This window comes from Castanea sativa, chromosome 5 (genome assembly GCF_040712315.1).
Source record: "Castanea sativa cultivar Marrone di Chiusa Pesio chromosome 5, ASM4071231v1".
NCBI classification, from domain to species: Eukaryota; Viridiplantae; Streptophyta; class Magnoliopsida; order Fagales; family Fagaceae; genus Castanea; species Castanea sativa.
In genome coordinates, this window is record NC_134017.1 from 55,068,062 (window position 1) to 55,087,113 (window position 19,052).

Genomic DNA, 19,052 nt, shown 5'->3' on the forward strand with positions numbered 1-19,052 from the left:
AAAAAAAAGTGAAGAAAGGTCATTTTTTATACATTATAGTATTGTCAATTCTCTTTACGTTTCAAATGAATCGGGTTTGGTGTCGCCCAATCATTCATTTTGTGGGCTTAATTAGATTTTTGTCTCTCTTCGTTCATAGCATAGTGTTGGGCTGCTGAGTTTTGCTGGGTTTGCTCATACAATTATTTACATTAAAATTCTAAATTGGGCTAGATCACTTTAAGCATCCAACTTGCCTAAAAAAAACACCAGCAAATGCCAGCACAACCTATTCGGCCGTAACTTTCCGTAACTTTCTACTATTTTTTACCTAAACAATTTTTACTAGCATGACAAATTTCATTACTTATCTACAATGGATGCAAGCTAAGATTAGAAAATATCACTTTTACAGTAACTCTCCTTGGCATTAGTTTTCTTCTGCATTGAGCAAAAGTTATCATCTCATGCGCGAAAAAATCATTTAATTCGTTGAAAGCTAATTTAGATCCTTATTTATGGTTTATCCATGGTAGAAAGGTTATAGTAGAAAGAAACTAAATCTAGATTTTTATTTGTATTGTAATTTTTTTTTAATCTATATATATATATATATATATATATCATATACTATATAATAAAAATTGGGTTTAGATACCGTGGTTACGCCAAGTGGCTTCATCATATTGCATAAATTTTTTTAGATTTTTAGATTTTAAGAAAAAATATATACAATTTTTCTTCTCCTATAATTTCTAAGTTGATGAAAATCTTAATTTGATTACAATCCAAATTCTTCATCTAATCCATCTAATTCTTATTTTTTACAATATATTTGTTCTTATTAATTTCTTTGGATAAATAACAGTAAGTGTTTTAACAAAAGGTGCAACCTACAATAAGTATTTTCTAAAATTTCAAGAAGAGATTAGTTGGTTGGTCTATCTAAAATATTATCAACAATGGCTAAAATGAATAGGATAGAATTACCTGAAAAAAATGACAGAATTTCAATAAATAAAAAATACATAAAATAAAGCAAATAAGATAGAATTAAAAAAAAAAATACTTTTTTTTTACTACGTTTCTTCTTCTTTTTTGTGGATAAATTTTCATCTAATGTCATTTTTTTCCTAATAATAAAGTTAAAAAAAATAATTATTTGAGTTTCACCTAAACTCTTTCTTTTTACTCGTATCATCTTCTTCACAACCTAAAATTCTCTCCATATATACACACAGTTTTTTAGTGTCCCTACCTTTATTTTTTAATCTTAAACTTTGAATTAATTCTTTTAGGATGATTCCTGTGGGGGGTAAAAAGATCCTGATGGGAATGTGGGCCTTTTGGGCCGTGCCAAAGAAGGCCGACCTGCTCCTGGGTTTAGAATTTGTTAGTACTATGGGTCGGCCCACACGCCGAGGATCCGAAGATCCAGCCGAGGGTGAACTTACCCTCGGATGGACACCGAAGACTCGGGATTTCATAGTAGAGATTAGGGGATGACACGGTTAAGGCCAATGGTTAAAAGGGGTGAACCCTTGAATGCCCTAGAAGCACCGATGTTGGAGAAATGTCAAAGATAAAGGCTGCTACCTCCACATTAAAGACCCTGCACCTACCACCCTGGCTGCATTAATGGGAAAGTGACACCTGAACAGTGGAAGGGAAACTTCTGGTTACTATTCAAAGGCACTGAGAAAAGAAATATCTAGGCTAAAGGAGAGATTGGACAACACGTGTACAAAGTATCAAAAAGAGGAGTATTTAAGGGGCAACGTAGAACAGGAAGAGGGGGGACTTTTGTAATTTAAAAGAAAAAGAAAAAGAAAAAAGAGAAAGAGAGAATATAAGAACAACTCTTGGCTTACGTCCGAGGAGATTGATTTACAATATTCTCCATTATTTTTCGAGTGTTTGCAATCTTTGGCTTGTCATTTAATCCTCACACACTTCTAACCTGGGTTTCAAGCCCACACTTTACAAATTCATATTGTTTAAGGCTCATTGGGCCTGAGCCCGTCACTGTTCTTGGGGCCAGGTGCAATTGTGCGCTTACAATTGGCGCCGTCTGTGGGAAATCTAGTCTAGAAGAGGTAGGAATATTATGGCAGGCTTAGGCTCTCACCATGCAGAGTCACAGGGATCACAACTGGAAGACCATTTCGAGCGTCTTGAACGTCGAAGGGATCGTGAAGGGAGTGTCCATACGGAATACCCTGGCGCTAGCCATACTCATGGCGGGGGTAGCACCACCCACGAGGAGGGTTCTAAATCCATGCAGGAGGAAATCAATCGTTTGAAGAGAAAGTTGCGCCGTGCTAAACGTAAGTTTTCACCGTCCTCGTCTAATTCTTCCTTGGAGAAGGATAGGGGAGGTGGCTACAGCTCGAGGTCGCGCTCCCCCGCCAGTGCAACATCCTCCGGCAGAGGGACGACCGCCCAACCCATAGACGTAAGAAGCTTCGTTCTAGGGGCTTAGGCAACGATACTATGAGTAGGGCGTTGCACCAACTCTCTAAATCTCCGTTCTCACGGAGAATTGAGAGGGGGAGGCTCCCCAGGAGGTTCACCCAGCCCACCTTTACCATCTATAATGGCCGGACTGATCCGGTGGAGCACGTGAGTCACTTCAACCAAAGGATGGCAGTGCACTCTCATAACGAGACTCTGATGTGCAAAGTTTTTCCCTCCAACTTGGGACCTGTGGCTATGAGATGGTTTAATGGTCTCAAATCGGGGTCCGTAGGCTCGTTTGGGGAGCTAACCAGGGCATTCGCTTCGCGGTTCATCACGTGTACCAGAGTCCCTCAGCCATTGGACTCGCTGCTGTCCATGGTTATGAAGGAAGGGGAGACACTGAAAGCATACTCCGACCGATATTGGGAGATGTTTAATGAGATTGATGGTGACTTTGATGAGGTGGCGCTTAATACCTTTAAGGTAGGTCTTCCTACTGACCACGACCTAAGAAAGTCTTTGACGAAAAAGCCCGTCCGCAGCGTACGCCGCCTTATGGATCGTATTGATGAGTACAAAAGGGTAGAGGAAGACCAAAGAAATAGGGGAAGGGAAAGGAGAAGGTTATCCCGCAGGAGAGAAGCGGATTTCAGTCGGACAGATACCACAATAACAAGCCGAGGGATTACTTCGGGCAATCCGGCTCGGCAGTACCTGGCGGGTGAAAATACTGTGTTCCGAGAACCGTGCATCGCCATCGGAGAAAGTTCGTAAAGAGCCCTTCGATGGCCCGGCAAGATGGCAGGGACCCTGCGAAAAGAAATCAAAATTCTTTTTGTCAGTACCATCAGGATGTGGGCCACACTACTGAGAATTGCCGGACCCTCTGGAACCACTTGGAGCAGCTTGTCAGTGAGGGAAAATTGAAGCAGCACTTGTGCCACCCTAGCGGGCAGGGCAATCAACCTGTTTCAAACAACCAGAGGAACAATTCATCTCGGCCTGCATTAGGAACAATTAATGTTATCTTCGCTGCACCTGGTAGAATCGGCTCAGGTCCCACTAGAGTGATGGCGGTTTCCCATCCTCAGGCCGAGGATGTGGGTAGCAGGCCGAAGAGGTTGAAGGGCACCTTGCCCATCCTAGGTTTCTCCGAGGAGGATAAGGTAGGGACTATTCAGCCCCATGATGATGCTCTTGTGGTCACCCTCAGGATAGGGAACTATGATGTGAGAAGGGTGATGATAGACCGGGCCGGTGCGTACATCATGTACCCCGATCTATTCAAGGGGTTAAGGTTGAAGTTGGAAGATCTTACTCCTTATGATTCGCCGCTCATAAGTTTTGAAGGGAGAGCCGCGTGCCGAAGGGAGCCGTATCTGTTTGCCCGTTCAATCCGGCTCAGAAACGGTATTGAGGTGGACTTTATTGTGGTCGACGCGTACTCCGTATACGCCCATCCTCCAGCCATGGCCGCACGATCTTGAGTCTCTCCTCTACCTTGCATGTTAAAGTTAAATTTCTCTCGGGGAATGTGTCGAAGAGGTCCTCGGCGGCCAATCGGTGGCCGGGCGTGCATATCGGCTGCCGTTCGCAGACGGAGGCCGAATCTTCGGCCCTGATCACTAAAGGTTTATAGCAATTAACTGCTCCCGGTTCATCTGGGATGGCGACAGGGGAGGAGACATATTGTGAGGAGTTGGAGAAGTTTCCAGTAGCCGATGACCCAGAGAGGTTCTTCCAAGTCGGTGTACTTTTGCCATACCAAGAGAAGATGGAATTGCTAGGATTCTTGAAGGACAATGTTGATGTTTTTGCGTGGGATCCTTATGAAGCTCCAGGCGTTGATCCGAGCTTCATTTGTCATCACTTAAATGTCAATCTAGCTATCATTCCTAGAAGGCAGCCGTCTCGGCGATCTTCTAGGGAACATTCCGAGGCCATGAAGGAAGAGGTTCTCAAACTTAAAAGGGCCGGCGCTATCAAAGAGGTTTTCTACCCTGAGTGGTTGGCCCATACGGTTGTCGTCAAAAAGAAGAATGGAACGTGGAGGGTATGCGTGGACTTCACTGATCTGAACAAGGCCTGTCATAAAGATTCGTTCCCAATGCCACGTATTGATCAACTGGTGGATGCCACTGTCGGACATCCTCGGATGAGTTTTTTGGACGCCTTCCAGGGTTACCATCAGATTCCCTTAGCATTAGAGGACTAGGAGAAAACTGCCTTCGTTACAGCGACGGGGAATTATCATTATAAGGTCATGCCATTTGGCTTAAAGAATGCTGGGGCTACCTATCAAAGAATGATGACCAGAATGTTCGAACAGCAGATGGGGAAAACCATTGAGGTATATGTTGACGATATGGTGGTGAAAAGCTAAACAATACCCTCGCACGTGAAAGATTTGGCCGACACTTTTCAAATACTGAGAAAGTACAAGTTGCGCCTCAACGCCTCAACGCCTCAAAATGCTCTTTCGGCGTGGGGTCTGGGAAGTTCTTGGGATATATGATTACTCATAGAGGCATAGAGGTAAATCCGGTGCAGGTCAAGGCCATTCAGGATTTGCAGTCTCCTCGGAAGCCAAAAGAAATCCAGAAGTTAACGGGAATGATTGCTGCCTTGAATAGATTCATATCTCGGTCAGCTGACCGGTGTCGCCCTTTCTTCCAACTGTTGAATAAGTGGAAAGGGTTTCAATGGACCGAGGACTGCGAGTTAGCTTTTCAACGGCTCAAGCAATATCTTTCTCGGCCACCCATTTTGTCTCGTCCGGAGGCACATGAGATTTTGTTTGCTTATTCCGGCGTGGCCGTCCGTCCATGCGGTCAGCCTGGTCCTGATAAGAGATGATGACGGGGTGCAAAGACCGGTATATTATGTTAGTAAGTCTTTGGGTGATGCCGAAGTGCGTTATCAACCTTTGGAGAAAGCGCTCCTGGCCGTGGTTCATGCCACGTGAAAGCTTCCCCATTATTTTCAGTCTCACACGGTGGTTGTTCTGACTCAGTTGCCCCTCAAGGCGGCGATCGCGTAGCGCCGACTACTCGGGAAGGGTAGCAAAGTGGGGGACCATCCTGGGGGCTTTTGATGTTAAATACAAGCCTCGCACCTCGGTGAAGGGCCAGGTCCTCGCTGACCTGGTGGCGGAATTTGCCGAGCCATTGCTGGAAGAAACTCTGAAAGAGGCCCACATGGGTGAAAAATCAGTTGGGGCAATCACAGCTGCGGTGTCTCCGATTTGGGAAGTGTATATGGATGGGGCTGCTAATCAGAGAGGGTCTGGTATTGGACTCGTTATAATGTCCCCTGAAGGAATCGTCTTTGAAAAATCTTTAAGATTGGCCTTCTCGGCTACTAACAATGAGGCCGAATATGAAGCAGTCTTGGCATGCATGCAGATGGTACGTAAGATGGGTGGTAAGGAAGTCCATGTCTTCTCGGACTCTCAACTGGTGGTTGGCCAGGTCATGGGGACCATGGAGGCTAGAGACCCCAGAATGCAGGAATATTTGGCCCAGATCAAACGCCAGCAAACTGAGTTTGATTCCTTCACCTTAACCCATATCTCTCGGAGCGGAAACACCCATGCAGATTCCTTAGCCACGCTGGCAACTACCTCGGCTCAAGGTTTGCCTAGGGTTATCCTCGTCGAGGATTTACTAAAACCCTCTGTTGTCATTGCCGGCGCACCTTGCATCCATCTAATAAGGCCTGGACCTAGTTGGATTGACCCGGTCATATCTTTTCTTAGGAATGATGTCCTTCCTGAAGACAAATCTGAGGCAGATAAGATACGCTGAAAGGCGCCGCGTTTCTAGTTGTCCGAGGACCAGAAACTGTACAAACGATCCTTTTTAGGACCATACTTGTTGTGTGTACACCCTGACTCAACGGAAGGGCTTCTGGAAGAACTGCATGAAGGGATTTGTGGCAGCCACACCGGGGGAAAATCCTTAGCCCACAGAGCTCTAACTCAGGGTTATTGGTGGCCTAATATGCAAAGGGAGGCTCAAGACTATGCCAGGAAGTGCGATCAGTGTCAGAGGTTCGCCCCTAATATTCATCAACCTCGGAGGAGTTCTTAACCCCTTTCCAAGTCCTTGGCCCTTCGCACTGGGGACTAGACATAGTCAGCCGTTCCCGTGGGCAACAGGTAACAAAAGATGGCTTCTCGTGGGAACAGACTATTTCACTAAATGGGTTGAGGCCGAGCCCTTAGCAAATATTAGAGATGTTGACTCCAAGAAGTTCGTCTGGAAAAACATCGTCACTAGATTCGGAATACCACACACACTCATCTCAGACAATGGTGTCCAGTTCGATAGTAAGGCTTTTAGGAAGTATTGTGGTGACATGGGCATCATAAATAGATATTCCACTCCAGTTTATCCTCAAGGAAATGGACAAGCCGAGGCCGTTAACAAGGTCATTGTTAGTGGGCTGAAGAAAAGGTTGGACGATGCGAAAGGCAGATGGGTAAAAGAGCTCCCTCACGTTCTGTGGACGTATCGAACCACACCGCGCAGGTCCACTGGAGAAACGCCATTCTCTATGACTTATGGAGCCGAGGCGGTGATACCACTGGAATTTGGTTTCCCTACTCTAAAGACGAGTTCTTTTAGCCCAGAGAATAATAAGGGGCTCCTAGAAAAAAATCTTAATTTACTTGAGGAACGGCGTGAGGCAGCTATGGTCCAAATGGCTTATTATCAACAGAAGCTAAAACGGGGGTATGATGCCCACGTGAAACTAAGACCGCTCGCGCCAGGTGATCTTGTACTAAGGAAAGTTGTAGGCACTTCTAAGAACCCAGCTTGGGGTAAGTTGGGACCCAACTGGGAAGGCCCCTATCGCATTGTTTCAGTAGCAGGCATAGGGTTGTATAGGCTAGCTGACCTAGACGAAAGAATTGTACCACGTCCATGGAATGTAAATAATCTTAAAAGGTATTATTATTAATGAAATGTGCTTTGGTCAGTTAATATTTCAAAGTTATGAATAGCTCTGTTGTTCGAAGTTACTATCTTTAAGAATCAAACAGAAACTTGGTTAAGTGCAGTCCTCGGACCACAAACCTTGTGGAAATTGATATCTTATCATTTGTTAAACAGAACCTCAGTTATGTCGGGTTCTCAGACCTCCTACTTTGGGAAAATTAACATTTGAAGTTACTATCTTTAAGAATCAAACAGAAACTTGGTTAAGTGCAGTCCTCGGACCACAAACCTTGTGGAAATTGATATCTTATCATTTGTTAAACGAACCTCATTATGCCGGGTCCTCAGACCTCCTACTTTGGGAAAATTAACATTTGAAGTTACTATCTTTAAGAATCAAATGAAACTTGGTTAAGTCAGTCCTCGGACCACAAACCTTGTGGAAATTGATATCTTATCATTTTTTAAACAACCTCGATTATGCCGGGTCCTCGGACCTCCTACTTTGGGAAAATTAACATTTGAAGTTACTATCTTTAAGAATCAAACAGGAAACTTGGTTAAGTGCATACCCTCGGACCACAAACCTTGTGGAAATTGATATCTTATCATTTGTTAAATGTAACCTCGTTATGCCGGGTCCTCAGACCTCCTACTTTGGGAAAATTAACATTTGAAGTTACTATCTTTAAGAATCAAACAGAAACTTGGTTAAGTGCAGTCCTCGGACCACAAACCTTGTGGAAATTGATATCTTATCATTTGTTAAACAGAACCTCAGTTATGCCGGGTCCTCAGACCTCCTACTTTGGGAAAATTAACATTTGAAGTTACTATCTTTAAGAATCAAACAGAAACTTGGTTAAGTGCAGTCCTCGGACCACAAACCTTGTGGAAATTGATATCTTATCATTTGTTAAACAGAACCTCAGTTATGCCGGGTCCTCGGACCTCCTACTTTGGGAAAATTGACGTTTGAAGTTATGACTATCAATAACCGAACAAGAACTTGTCCAAGTATAGTCTTCGGATCATAAATCTTGTTGGTGTCCTTGCCCTTATCGCACATGTTAAGGAAATTATTACTTCTACATTTGTTAAAATCGGATCTTTGGTTCTTTATTTTTGGGTGTCAAATCTGCTCAGATTATAAAAGTTTGATCTTTATGTGAGTTATTTGCACGGTGACACTTTTTAATATCTAAAGTCATATGATAATTTTTGAAGTCATGATGGTTTGCATGATAGAGTGACATTCCCTGTAATTGCGTGTTGTTACAAACTCTCATGGCAAACATAAAGAAAACAAAGTAAAGTAAAGGCAACAATAATGGAGGCCGAATAAAATGTTTTTCATTAAACGTATATAAAGAAGGGGAATACAAAAGTTCCTAGATTAGGCCCTAAGCTAGGGAAGGGGAGCTTGATGGGAGCTGCTGCCAGCCTCAGTATTCTTCAACTCCATTTCAAAGGTTGATGAGGCTTGTTTTCCTTTGTCCGTTGAAGGCATGAGGGGCTCCATGCTTGGGGATTCCTCCTTCTCGGCAGCATCACGCTTGTCCTCCTCTTTATGGGAACCTTCAAAGCTCAGTAGGAGTAGGAACAAGCTCTTGTACCACCGGAGTAAGAGCAGGGAGAGGCGGGGGACAAAGGGAGGGTCTTCAATTTCTTGAATGTCTAAGGGAAGCCAAATATTTTCGGGCTTCCTCGCCCGGAAACTTGAGGGAACCCTCGCCATATTCATGGCCTCCCCCACTTGCCGCATCTCACGGCACAAAGCCGCGAAAGCCTCTGTCAGTTCTTCTTGGGTTTTGATGACCCCCTCCTAGTAGCTGGCCTTCTTCGCTGCATCCATGGCGCGCTTGTGGGCGTGAGCTTCCTCTTTAGCCAGCGCAAGCTCCTTTTCAAGATCGGAGCGTGCCTGTTGGATTTGGGCAACCTCATCCTCCTTTTGACGGAGGAGCTTACGCTGCGCCTCCACCGACTCTCCATTGTCTTCGGCCGGCCTTGTCGCCGTCTCTCTCTCTTCGGATCGGCCACTGTGAAGTGAGCCTTTTCTCTCGCTGGGCTCCGGCCTAGAGACTTCTCTGCTTCTTGCCTCAACTCCTGCTCCACCCCAGCACGCTTTCGAGAGTCCTCCACGAACTTCTTGGCCGCAAAAACTTCTTGGATGGACTGAAAAAGGGTTAAGAAGATTAAATGCAATGAAATGCTTATAAATAAATGAAGAAAGTAAAAGTGTATAATTGGAGCTTACCAGAGCTAAACCCCTTTTTAACGAGAGGAATAGCTGCGGATGGCCCATCTTCTCCAAAGACTCCATGTCCTTGCGCAGCAGAAGAGACCGCTCCAGCAACTCTGCTACGTGCTGGGCATGGCCATGATGCACCGCTCTCCGATGCCTGGAGTGGCAGGGAATGGGCGCACCGTCCAGTCTCAAGTCAGGAGACCAGACGGTGGGCGCTCGTCGCACCTCAGCCACATCTCTGATCTCCCCACTCTCAACCGAGCGGGCGCGCCCTTTGCCTTTGTCTGGCTTTTGCTGCTGGGCCGGCGGTGGTTGCTGCTTTATTTTCTTTGCCTTCTCCCCACCAACCACCTCGGCGTCCACCTTTCTCTTCTTCTTAGGATCGTCGGTGGGAGGCTTAGTGTCGGCTGGAGGAGGAGGAGGTGGTGGCAAGGCAGGATGAGCTTGGGACCCCCTTGCGCTCTTCTTTGCCACCCGAGCACCTCTGTCGGACATGAGATCCTTAAGCGTGTCCATTTCTTCTTCGATTGAACTATCGTCTGGACGTGCTATCACTAGACCTTCAATCCCTGAGGCCTCGGCTTCTTCTTCTTCCTCCTCGTCGGAGAGGATAACAAACGGGTTTCCGCGGGGACGTGGAGAGCCCTCGAACTGGAATTGTTCTATCTCCTCGTCCAAAGTGTTGGAAGAGGATACTTGCTCCTCCGGGATGGCAATGCCCTGAGAATGTATGGCGAGAGGAACTGCCGCTATGGGCTGGTTGTGCAACACGGTGTGAGGAGCGTCGGGGAGATCGCGGTCGTCCAAAAAGTTGGGCCGGGCTACGTTTATTCTCCTCCGTCTTCGGTCACCTGCGATTATGGCGTTTTCTATCTCCTGGAAGTCCGAGGAGATAGGCTTGTACCCTAGGATCAGATGGGCGGCCCTAAGTTGTAGGTCTTCACTAATGAACACCTCGGAGCGCAGTACTCGGTTTAGGTCTGCGACGTTACAATGACTCAAACGAGGGCGCACGTGTTGTTTATCTACAAAAGAGACGTCAAAACAAACAAGCCTGGTCAGATTCACACAAATATGTAATAAGCTTAAGTAAATGTGAATACGCATTCATGTGTGTGTTAGAGGAAGTTGTGTTGCGGGGAGATTAATCCTATGGCATCGCACCTGGAACCCCCCACTCCACTGGACAGTGGAGGCCGTTGTGCCAGTTCCCAGAGACGATCAGGTAGTGGTCCTTCATGCCTTTGTTGGATTTGGGCAGACAGGAGATTAGCCTAATGACACTGGAGCGAGATTTAATGTAGTAACCTACATTGGAAAGTTTGTGGGATTCATATAGAAAAACGACGTCGTGCCAGGTGAGGGTCAGACCCATTTGCTCGTTTAGAGCATCGACACTACCCAAAACTCTAAAAACGTTTGGGAGGCACTGATCGGGGCACAACCGGTGGTTGCGAAGGTATTCCCTAGTTACAGGTCTCATTGGGAGAGTCATCCCACCCTCTATGAAGGCTATCATTGGGATGACAACCTCTCCCTCTTTCCTAGAACCGGCCACGGCTTCTGCCGGGCAATACTTTAAACCCACATCGCCTGGAATGTGATACTTGGCTCTGAAGCCTTCCATTCCGGCGGCAGTATCAACTAGACACTTAAACCTACCCATTAGAAAGAAACGAAAGATTAAACTCTAAGAGGGAGAACGTTTATAGGGATAGCCGAGGACAAGGTCCGAGGATAAAAGGTTAAGAATAGAAAGAACAAAAACTTACAAAGCTGAAGATGTGCAAATTTCCACGATTCTCTGCAGGTAAAGTATGATGGCTGATGTTTTGATGGGATTAACCCCTGGGGAATTAAATGAAGGCGCAGGTTCCAGAAGCGTTACGGCGTGCGGAAAAGCGGCCTCGAAATTATGTTTATCCCGCCAAAATTTTCGTGGAGTAGTGAGGGCCGTTGGATGCCCATCTCGCCGTTGAACGTGGGGGACAAAGTGTAACTGGCAGTAATAAATGGGCGCGTTGTTGAAAATAAAACCGCCAAGTGGCGTCTTCTTGGACGCGAAACGATTTCCACACGTGCCATCACTCACAAAATGTGTGGAGTAGGTTCTCGTCGGATCAAAACCCTATTTTTCTCCTCGGACGTTGAAAATTAGAGTTTTGAGGGGCTATTGTGGGGGGTAAAAAGATCCTGATGGGAATGTGGGCCTTTTGGGCCGTGCCAAGGAAGGCCGACCTGCTCCTGGGTTTAGAATTTGTTAGTACTATGGGTCGGCCCACACGCCGAGGATCCGAAGATCCAGCCGAGGGTGAACTTACCCTCAGATGGACACCGAAGACTCGGGATTTCATAGTAGAGATTAGGGGATGACACGGTTAAGGCCAATGGTTAAAAGGAGTGAACCCTTGAATGCCCTAGAAGCACCGATGTTGGAGAAATGTCAAAGATAAAGGCTGCTACCTCCACATTAAAGACCCTGCACCTACCACCCTGGCCGCATTAATGGGGAAGTGACACCTGAACAGTGGAAGGGAAACTTCTGGTTACTATTCAAAGGCACTGAGAAAAGAAATATCTAGGCTAAGGGAGAGATTGGACAACACGTGTACAAAGTATCAAAAAGAGGAGTATTTAAGGGGCAACCTAGAACAGGAAGAGGGGGGACTTTTGTAATTTAAAAGAAAAAGAAAAAGAAAAAAGAGAAAGAGAGAATATAAGAACAACTCTTGGCTTACGTCCGAGGAGATTGATTTACAATATTCTCCATTATTTTTCGAGTGTTTGCAATCTTTGGCTTGTCATTTAATCCTCACACACTTCTAACCTGGGTTTTAAGCCCACACTTTACAAATTCATATTGTTTAAGGCTCATTGGGCCTGAGCCCGTCACTGTTCTTGGGGCTAGGTGCAATTGTGTGCTTACAATTCCCTCTTCATAAATAAACAGGAATTATTTTTTTTATTGATCATTGTAATTAGATATATTATATATAAGGACAAATATACAAAATTCAATTATTTTTTAGATTTTTAAAAATAGATTTTTTTCTCTCTCTCTCTCTCTCACACACACACACACACACACACACACACACACAAACACAAATTTCTTTAATAATTGTTATACTATTTTTACAACTATAGTTTTTATAATATTTTTTTGAAAAAAAAAATGCCAAACTTGAACTTACATAATATACATCTTCCATATAATTTTTTTTTTCATTTTAATTGTTATTCAATTTAATTATATTATCAAAATATTTTTTATTAAGCCGCGCATCGCACGGACATAGTACTAGTCTATATATATATAAAACCGAATCCTTTGAGACTCCCACAATTTTTCACATCAGCACAGTATTTAAATAAAATTATTATTTTGTTTAAATAAAATTATTTTTGTTTAGTTCAAACTTAACAAGGAATAAAACTCTATCTTTCTAACAAGTCCAACTTAAACTCAAACTCAAACTCATCATTATCATATATATATATATAACCGAAACTTCTGAAAGTCTCACAATTTTCTACATCATTATTTAATTTATAATTTTTTAAAAATTTTAAAACTAAATAGTGAGAGAGTCCTAATAGGAGTCTCTCTCTCTCTCTCTTTTCCTTAATCCTTAAGTTTTTTTTTTGTGAGTCTTTCGTTTTTTTTTTTGAAACCTAAAGTGAGTCCTTTAAAAAAAAAAAAAAAATTCTAACATGTGGTCTTTTTTAAAACTAAATAGTGAGAGAGCCCTAACAAGAGTCTCTCTCTGTTTTCCTTCATCCTAAATTTTTTTTTAATATTATATATAGATAATAATGATGTAGCAAGCTCTAAGGATATAAGAATGCAATTTGTAGATCTACTATCAAGATAACATAGATTAGATTGGTGGTAGATAGTAGATTTAATTGTAGTTGAATATTATGTGAAGTCATTACCATTAGAATAACCCATGCTAGAATGTGTTATGTGGAACCAATGATATGAAAGAAAAAAAAATTTTCTAAACCATTATATTGAACAAAAAATTACTTATTTTCATGCATTTTCAAGTTATACATTTTTTAAAGTTAAGTCATAAACCTTTAATCAAAATAAGTACTTTTACTTTTTATTTAACTATCTCATGTATCGCACGGGTTAGAGACTAGTATATATATAAAATCGAAGCCTCTGGAACTCTCACAATTTTCCATATTAGCACAATATTTAAATAAAATTATTTTTTGTTTAGTCCAAATTTAACAAGTCCAAATTAAACTCAAACTCAAACTCATCATTATCATTAATATTAATATTTAAATAAAATTATCATATATATATATATATATATATATATAACCGAAGCATCTGAAACTCTCACAATCTTCCACACTAGCACAATTTTATTTTATTTAAGTAAAATTAATTTTGTTTAGTCCATACTTAACAAAGAGTGAAACTCTATCTCTCTAACAAGTCCAACTTAAACTCAAACTTATCATTTTTTTTAAACAAAATTATTTTTTTTTAATCCAAACTTAACAAGGAGTTAAACTCTATCTCTTTAACAAATTCAACTTAAACTCAAACTCAAATGTTATTATTATTATTATTATTATTATTATTATTATTATTATTATTATTATTATTATTATTATTATCTCTCTACTTCACTAACGTGATATTTAATGATAGGGTGTAAACTTATAGCCATGAATTATTTTTTTAAATGTAACACAATCTTTTTCTTATATTTTTCTATTTTTTAGTCAAATATTTTTTTTGTTTCAATAATTTTCTAAGCCGTGAATCATTTGATTCTTTAATATTTTTTAGTTTTTCAGAAGTTTTAATATATGAATTTTAAAGTTATTTTTTGTGGTATCTGAAATTGGCTGATAAATTTTTTTTGTAAGCCATTGTACGTTCAAGCAATAATTTATTTATCAAATTGTAACACAAATTGAAGTCATACAAGAGCAAATCATGTAATGATGTAGTTTCTTTAAAAATTTAAGATTTTATAAAATTATTTTAGTCTACCTCACAAATAGGTAGGTTTTTGCACATAGCAAAAGTTAGCAACTAGTTTCAAATAATAGCGAAGAATGTTGTATCTTAATTAGTTGAAATATTCTGTTGAGTGCGAAATTTATTTATCTCTTTTTAGAATTACTCTTATCTTATATGAGATGGATCCTTTAATGTGTGAGAAAATTTCTATCATTTTTAAAATTGATCTTATCTTATATCTTATATGAGATGGATAAAATTTAAAATTTAAAATTAGATATTGTTATTTTTATAATAAAAAGAGTTTTAATCGGATTCCATTCAATGATTCGTCAAAACCACTCACTAATCTTTGTATATGCAAATAATAATCATGTTAGTTTTAATTAATTAAAACAAATAAGTAACAGTAATTCTCCAAATATCACTCAATAAAAAAGGAATCTAAACTCTGAAGAGTAATAAAGATTAGGTTAACAACAACCGTACATGTGAGGTTGTGATTACTGATTTATTACCCTACAAATCTCAATCAGACACCAGTAATTTAAAAATCAAAAGAGCAACCAAAAAAAAAAAAAAACAGTACAACACACACTCACTCACACCCAACACGCACGCACACACCCACACCCACTTTTTTTTTTTTACTCCTTTTCCTTAACGCGCTTAATAATAATAGTCTCCCAATCTCTCTCTCTCTCTATACATCACTACTCCCCTTCTTCACATATGAACAAAGACAAAACAAAAAACCGTGGATCTATCTATATTTTCATTCTCCACCGCCATTTCCAATTCCCAGCTCACATCTCTCAAACTCCAATTTTCTGCCAATCTTAAAAAGAATTTTGTTCTATTTCTGTTTCTTATACATGTGTATATATAAAACAAACCTTATCTTAATTTGAAAGTAAAGCAGAAACAGAAACACATGGCTTATAATTTCCCAGATCTACACCAAACCCAGTTGCTATAGTAACGAATTCAGATCACAAAGCAGCCTACGTTTTTTCGCAATGTCAGATCTGACGTTTTCGGAGCCGCAATCCCACATCGACCACTTCGACGGTCTTCCCGACTCTATCCTCCTCTTGATCTTCAACAGGATCGGCGATGTCAAGGCCTTGGGTCGGTGCTGCGTCGTTTCGCGCCGCTTCCACTCTCTCGTCCCTCAGGTCGACAACGTCGTCGTTCGGGTCGACTGCGTTATCTCCGACGACGACTCTTCGTCCTCTTCCCTCTCCGCCCCGGCTATCTCCTCTTCCTCCGACAAGTCTCGCAACCCGTTCTCGAACCTCTTCCGGTTCTTTTTCGGCGGAATCGTCAAGCCCCTTCAGCTCTTTACCCAGCTCCTTAACCCAAAGAGACCGGCTTCGTCCTCTTCCGCCTCCTCCGCTCTGTTGCTCTCCGAAGACTCCGATACCGAACACGGCGGAGGCGGCGGCGTAGGCGGCGTTACTCACCATTCCCCGACCCAGGTCCTCAAAAACTTCAACGAAATTCGCTTCCTTCGAATCGAGCTTCCCAGCGGCGAATTGGGTATCGAGGATGGGGTCCTGCTCAAATGGCGTGCTGATTTCGGCTCCACCCTCGACGATTGCGTCATTCTCGGCGCCTCTGCGGTGTTCCGGTCACCGGCCTACGCCGCCGCCGATGCAGCCTCCTGCGGTGCCGCCGCCACCGGAGAAGACAACGGGAGCATACCCGAGTCGTTTTACACGAATGGGGGTCTGAAACTGCGCGTGGTTTGGACTATAAGCTCTTTGATTGCAGCTTCAGCTAGGCATTACTTGCTGCAACCCATAATTTCGGAGCACAAGACGTTGGATAACCTCGTGCTGACTGACGCCGATGGGCAAGGCGTGCTGTGTATGAATAGGGAGCAGCTGGAGGAGCTGAGAGTGAAGCCGCTATCGGCTTCCTCTGCCTCGAAGAGGACCCAAGTTCCGGCTCTTAATATGCGCCTTTGGTATGCACCGCACTTGGAATTGCCTGATGGGACGGTTCTCAAGGGTGCCACCCTTGTTGCCATTCGACCCAGTGACCAGTCTGTGCCCGCCGCCATGAGCAAGAAGGAAGTGTCTGATGTGTCGTGGGTGTCCACGGCTTTCGAGGAGCCTTATGGTACTGCCGCCAAGATGCTCGTCAAGCGGAGGACTTACTGTCTTGAGATGAATTCATTCTGAATTCACACTTTCACAGAGAGTAATGGGATCTGAGGTAAACAAATTTGAATAATTCAGAGAAAATTGCAGTGTTAACCCCGCTATAAGGAACCAATGAGATGTTTTTTATTGTTGTTATGTAGTATTCTAGCTTTTGATATGGTCTTAGTTGTTGGATTTTGATGTGTCTTTTAAGATTTGGGAATTCCTCTGTTATAAGGAAAGATAAATGTCTTTTGAGTATGAATGAGACCTCATTGTTTTTTGGGAGGTGGAAACTCACAAAATTGAAATTGTATTGGTCATGGTACAAATGTGAAAGTAGCACGAAGTATCTGGATTATGTATTTTCTGCATTGTTTTTGGTTTTGAATTGTGCTGCTTGTGTGTCCTTTTGTTTTATTTTAAAAGATAAATCAGAATTTACTCGTGAATCATTCATATGTATGCTCTTTTCTTATACTCTACAATGGGGTTTTCCAGTTAAGGCATAATGGTACAGGAGAAAGTGGGGATCTTCATATGCATTTTTTTTTTCAAACAGAGAATTAGAAGACAATTTTGTATTTTTTATATGGCATTCTAGGCTTTGGATATGGAGTGTTCATTATGCCTTCCCCGCTATATCAGGAACCAATGAGATATTGTGTATTATTGCTATATAGTATTCTAGCTTAGGATATGGTCTTCTTGTGGATTTGATGCATCTTTTAAGATTTGGGAATTCGTATGTTATAACATATGCTCAATGTCTTTGAGTAAGGATGAGAGCTAACTGTTTTTTGGGAGGTGGAGACTCCCAAAAGAGAAATTGTATTAGTTGTGATACAAATGAGAAAGTAGCACAAACTATATCTAGATTATATATCCTGCATTGTTTTTTGCTTTTGAATTATGATTCTTGTGTTTTTTTTTTAAAAAACAAATCAGAATTTACTAATGAATCATTGTTATGTATTTTGTACACTCTATTCTTACTCTAAAATGGGGTTTTCCAGGGAAGGCACAATCATACAAGAGAAAGTGGAGGATGTGCATGTTTTTTTGCAGACACAGAATTAGAAGACAAATTCGCTTTATGAATATCTCAGTTGGGTGCCAAGCCAACTTTTGTGGACTGCCACTGAAACACCAATCCTTGGTTGAATATGCATGCACTGTTAATCTCTCACCCAGTATGCTTGAATTGATGGTGGAAATGCATCTGTGCTGGTTGTTTTGATTTGAGGCATATGCTTGTAAGATTACACAGATGCAACTAAAATGATGTTGTAAGATCTTTCAGTTCGTGTAGTCATTTACTTTGTTTAAACCATCTCTCTGTATGTGAATATTGTAGTTATGATGAATATGTGATGTTTATGTTATACTTAAAAAGGTTATTGAGCAATTTACTATTATGCTTCAAATGATTCATGGTTAAGTCACTCATATGTAGCAGTGGTAAAATGGAAGATGTGTGTTATCTGTTTCTTCTTCAATGGTATTTGCCAATAGAGAATCGCTTTAAGTATCTTAGTGGTTAGGAGTGTACTCTTGCCAAGATAACTCAAGTGGCACTCCTGCCCTGGTGTTTTCAAGGGAGACATCTAGGTTCAAATCCTCACACCCCCTGGTTATCTAATTGTCAAAAATGGTAATTTCTAATAGAGGACTTATTGGACTACATGGATTTTGGGTAGAGTTGGGAGAGGAAAGCTGTAACAGAGTCTGAACCTAGGCATATGTTGTGAAAGATGACTTTAATGACTGCTACAATTGTAATGTTGTCTGACAGAGTGTGAACCTAGGCAGATAGTGGCGGTATAAACGGTTGTTGTGTTTATGGTTTACTGCTTTTTTGGGTTTTCTGCTCTTCTCGGGAGTAATTGTCATTGACTATTGATGAATTGATGGCATAGTGAAGTCCCTCAAAGCTTTTCTTGTTTAGGACAGCATAAGATAGCATGTCACAGCTTCAATGAATCCCAACTATGGTATGTTGAACTTGAACCTCAATATAATGTTACCATGATACCCCATCTGCTTCTAAGTAGAAGTGAGTTGCTTGTTTGTGTAAAAATGAAAAAAAGGAAAAGAAAACAAGGGAGTTGCGAAATAACCCATACAGTATCTTGATGCTGATGGTTGCTGGTGATGGGTAATTGTGCTGTATGTGTGAAGTGTGAAAACTGATGGTGTATCAATTTACTTTCATAGCTGTGTTGTTGAAGGGTGGGCTGCTTTTGTCTCATCGCTTGTTATGATTCTGCCATGTT

The 19,052-nt window shown here is 41.9% G+C and overlaps 1 protein-coding gene across 1 annotated transcript; it reads left to right on the top strand.

Annotated features, from left to right (window-relative positions):
• The first annotated feature begins 15,269 nt into the window (after positions 1-15,269).
• Positions 15,270-18,203, top strand: LOC142636495 (F-box protein At5g46170). Its single transcript, XM_075810742.1, has 2 exons — positions 15,270-16,849; positions 17,793-18,203. Exon 1 carries the CDS (start codon positions 15,646-15,648, stop codon positions 16,813-16,815), a length of 1,170 nt encoding a protein of 389 aa, XP_075666857.1. The 5' UTR covers positions 15,270-15,645; the 3' UTR covers positions 16,816-16,849; positions 17,793-18,203.
• Positions 18,204-19,052: the final 849 nt, after the last annotated feature.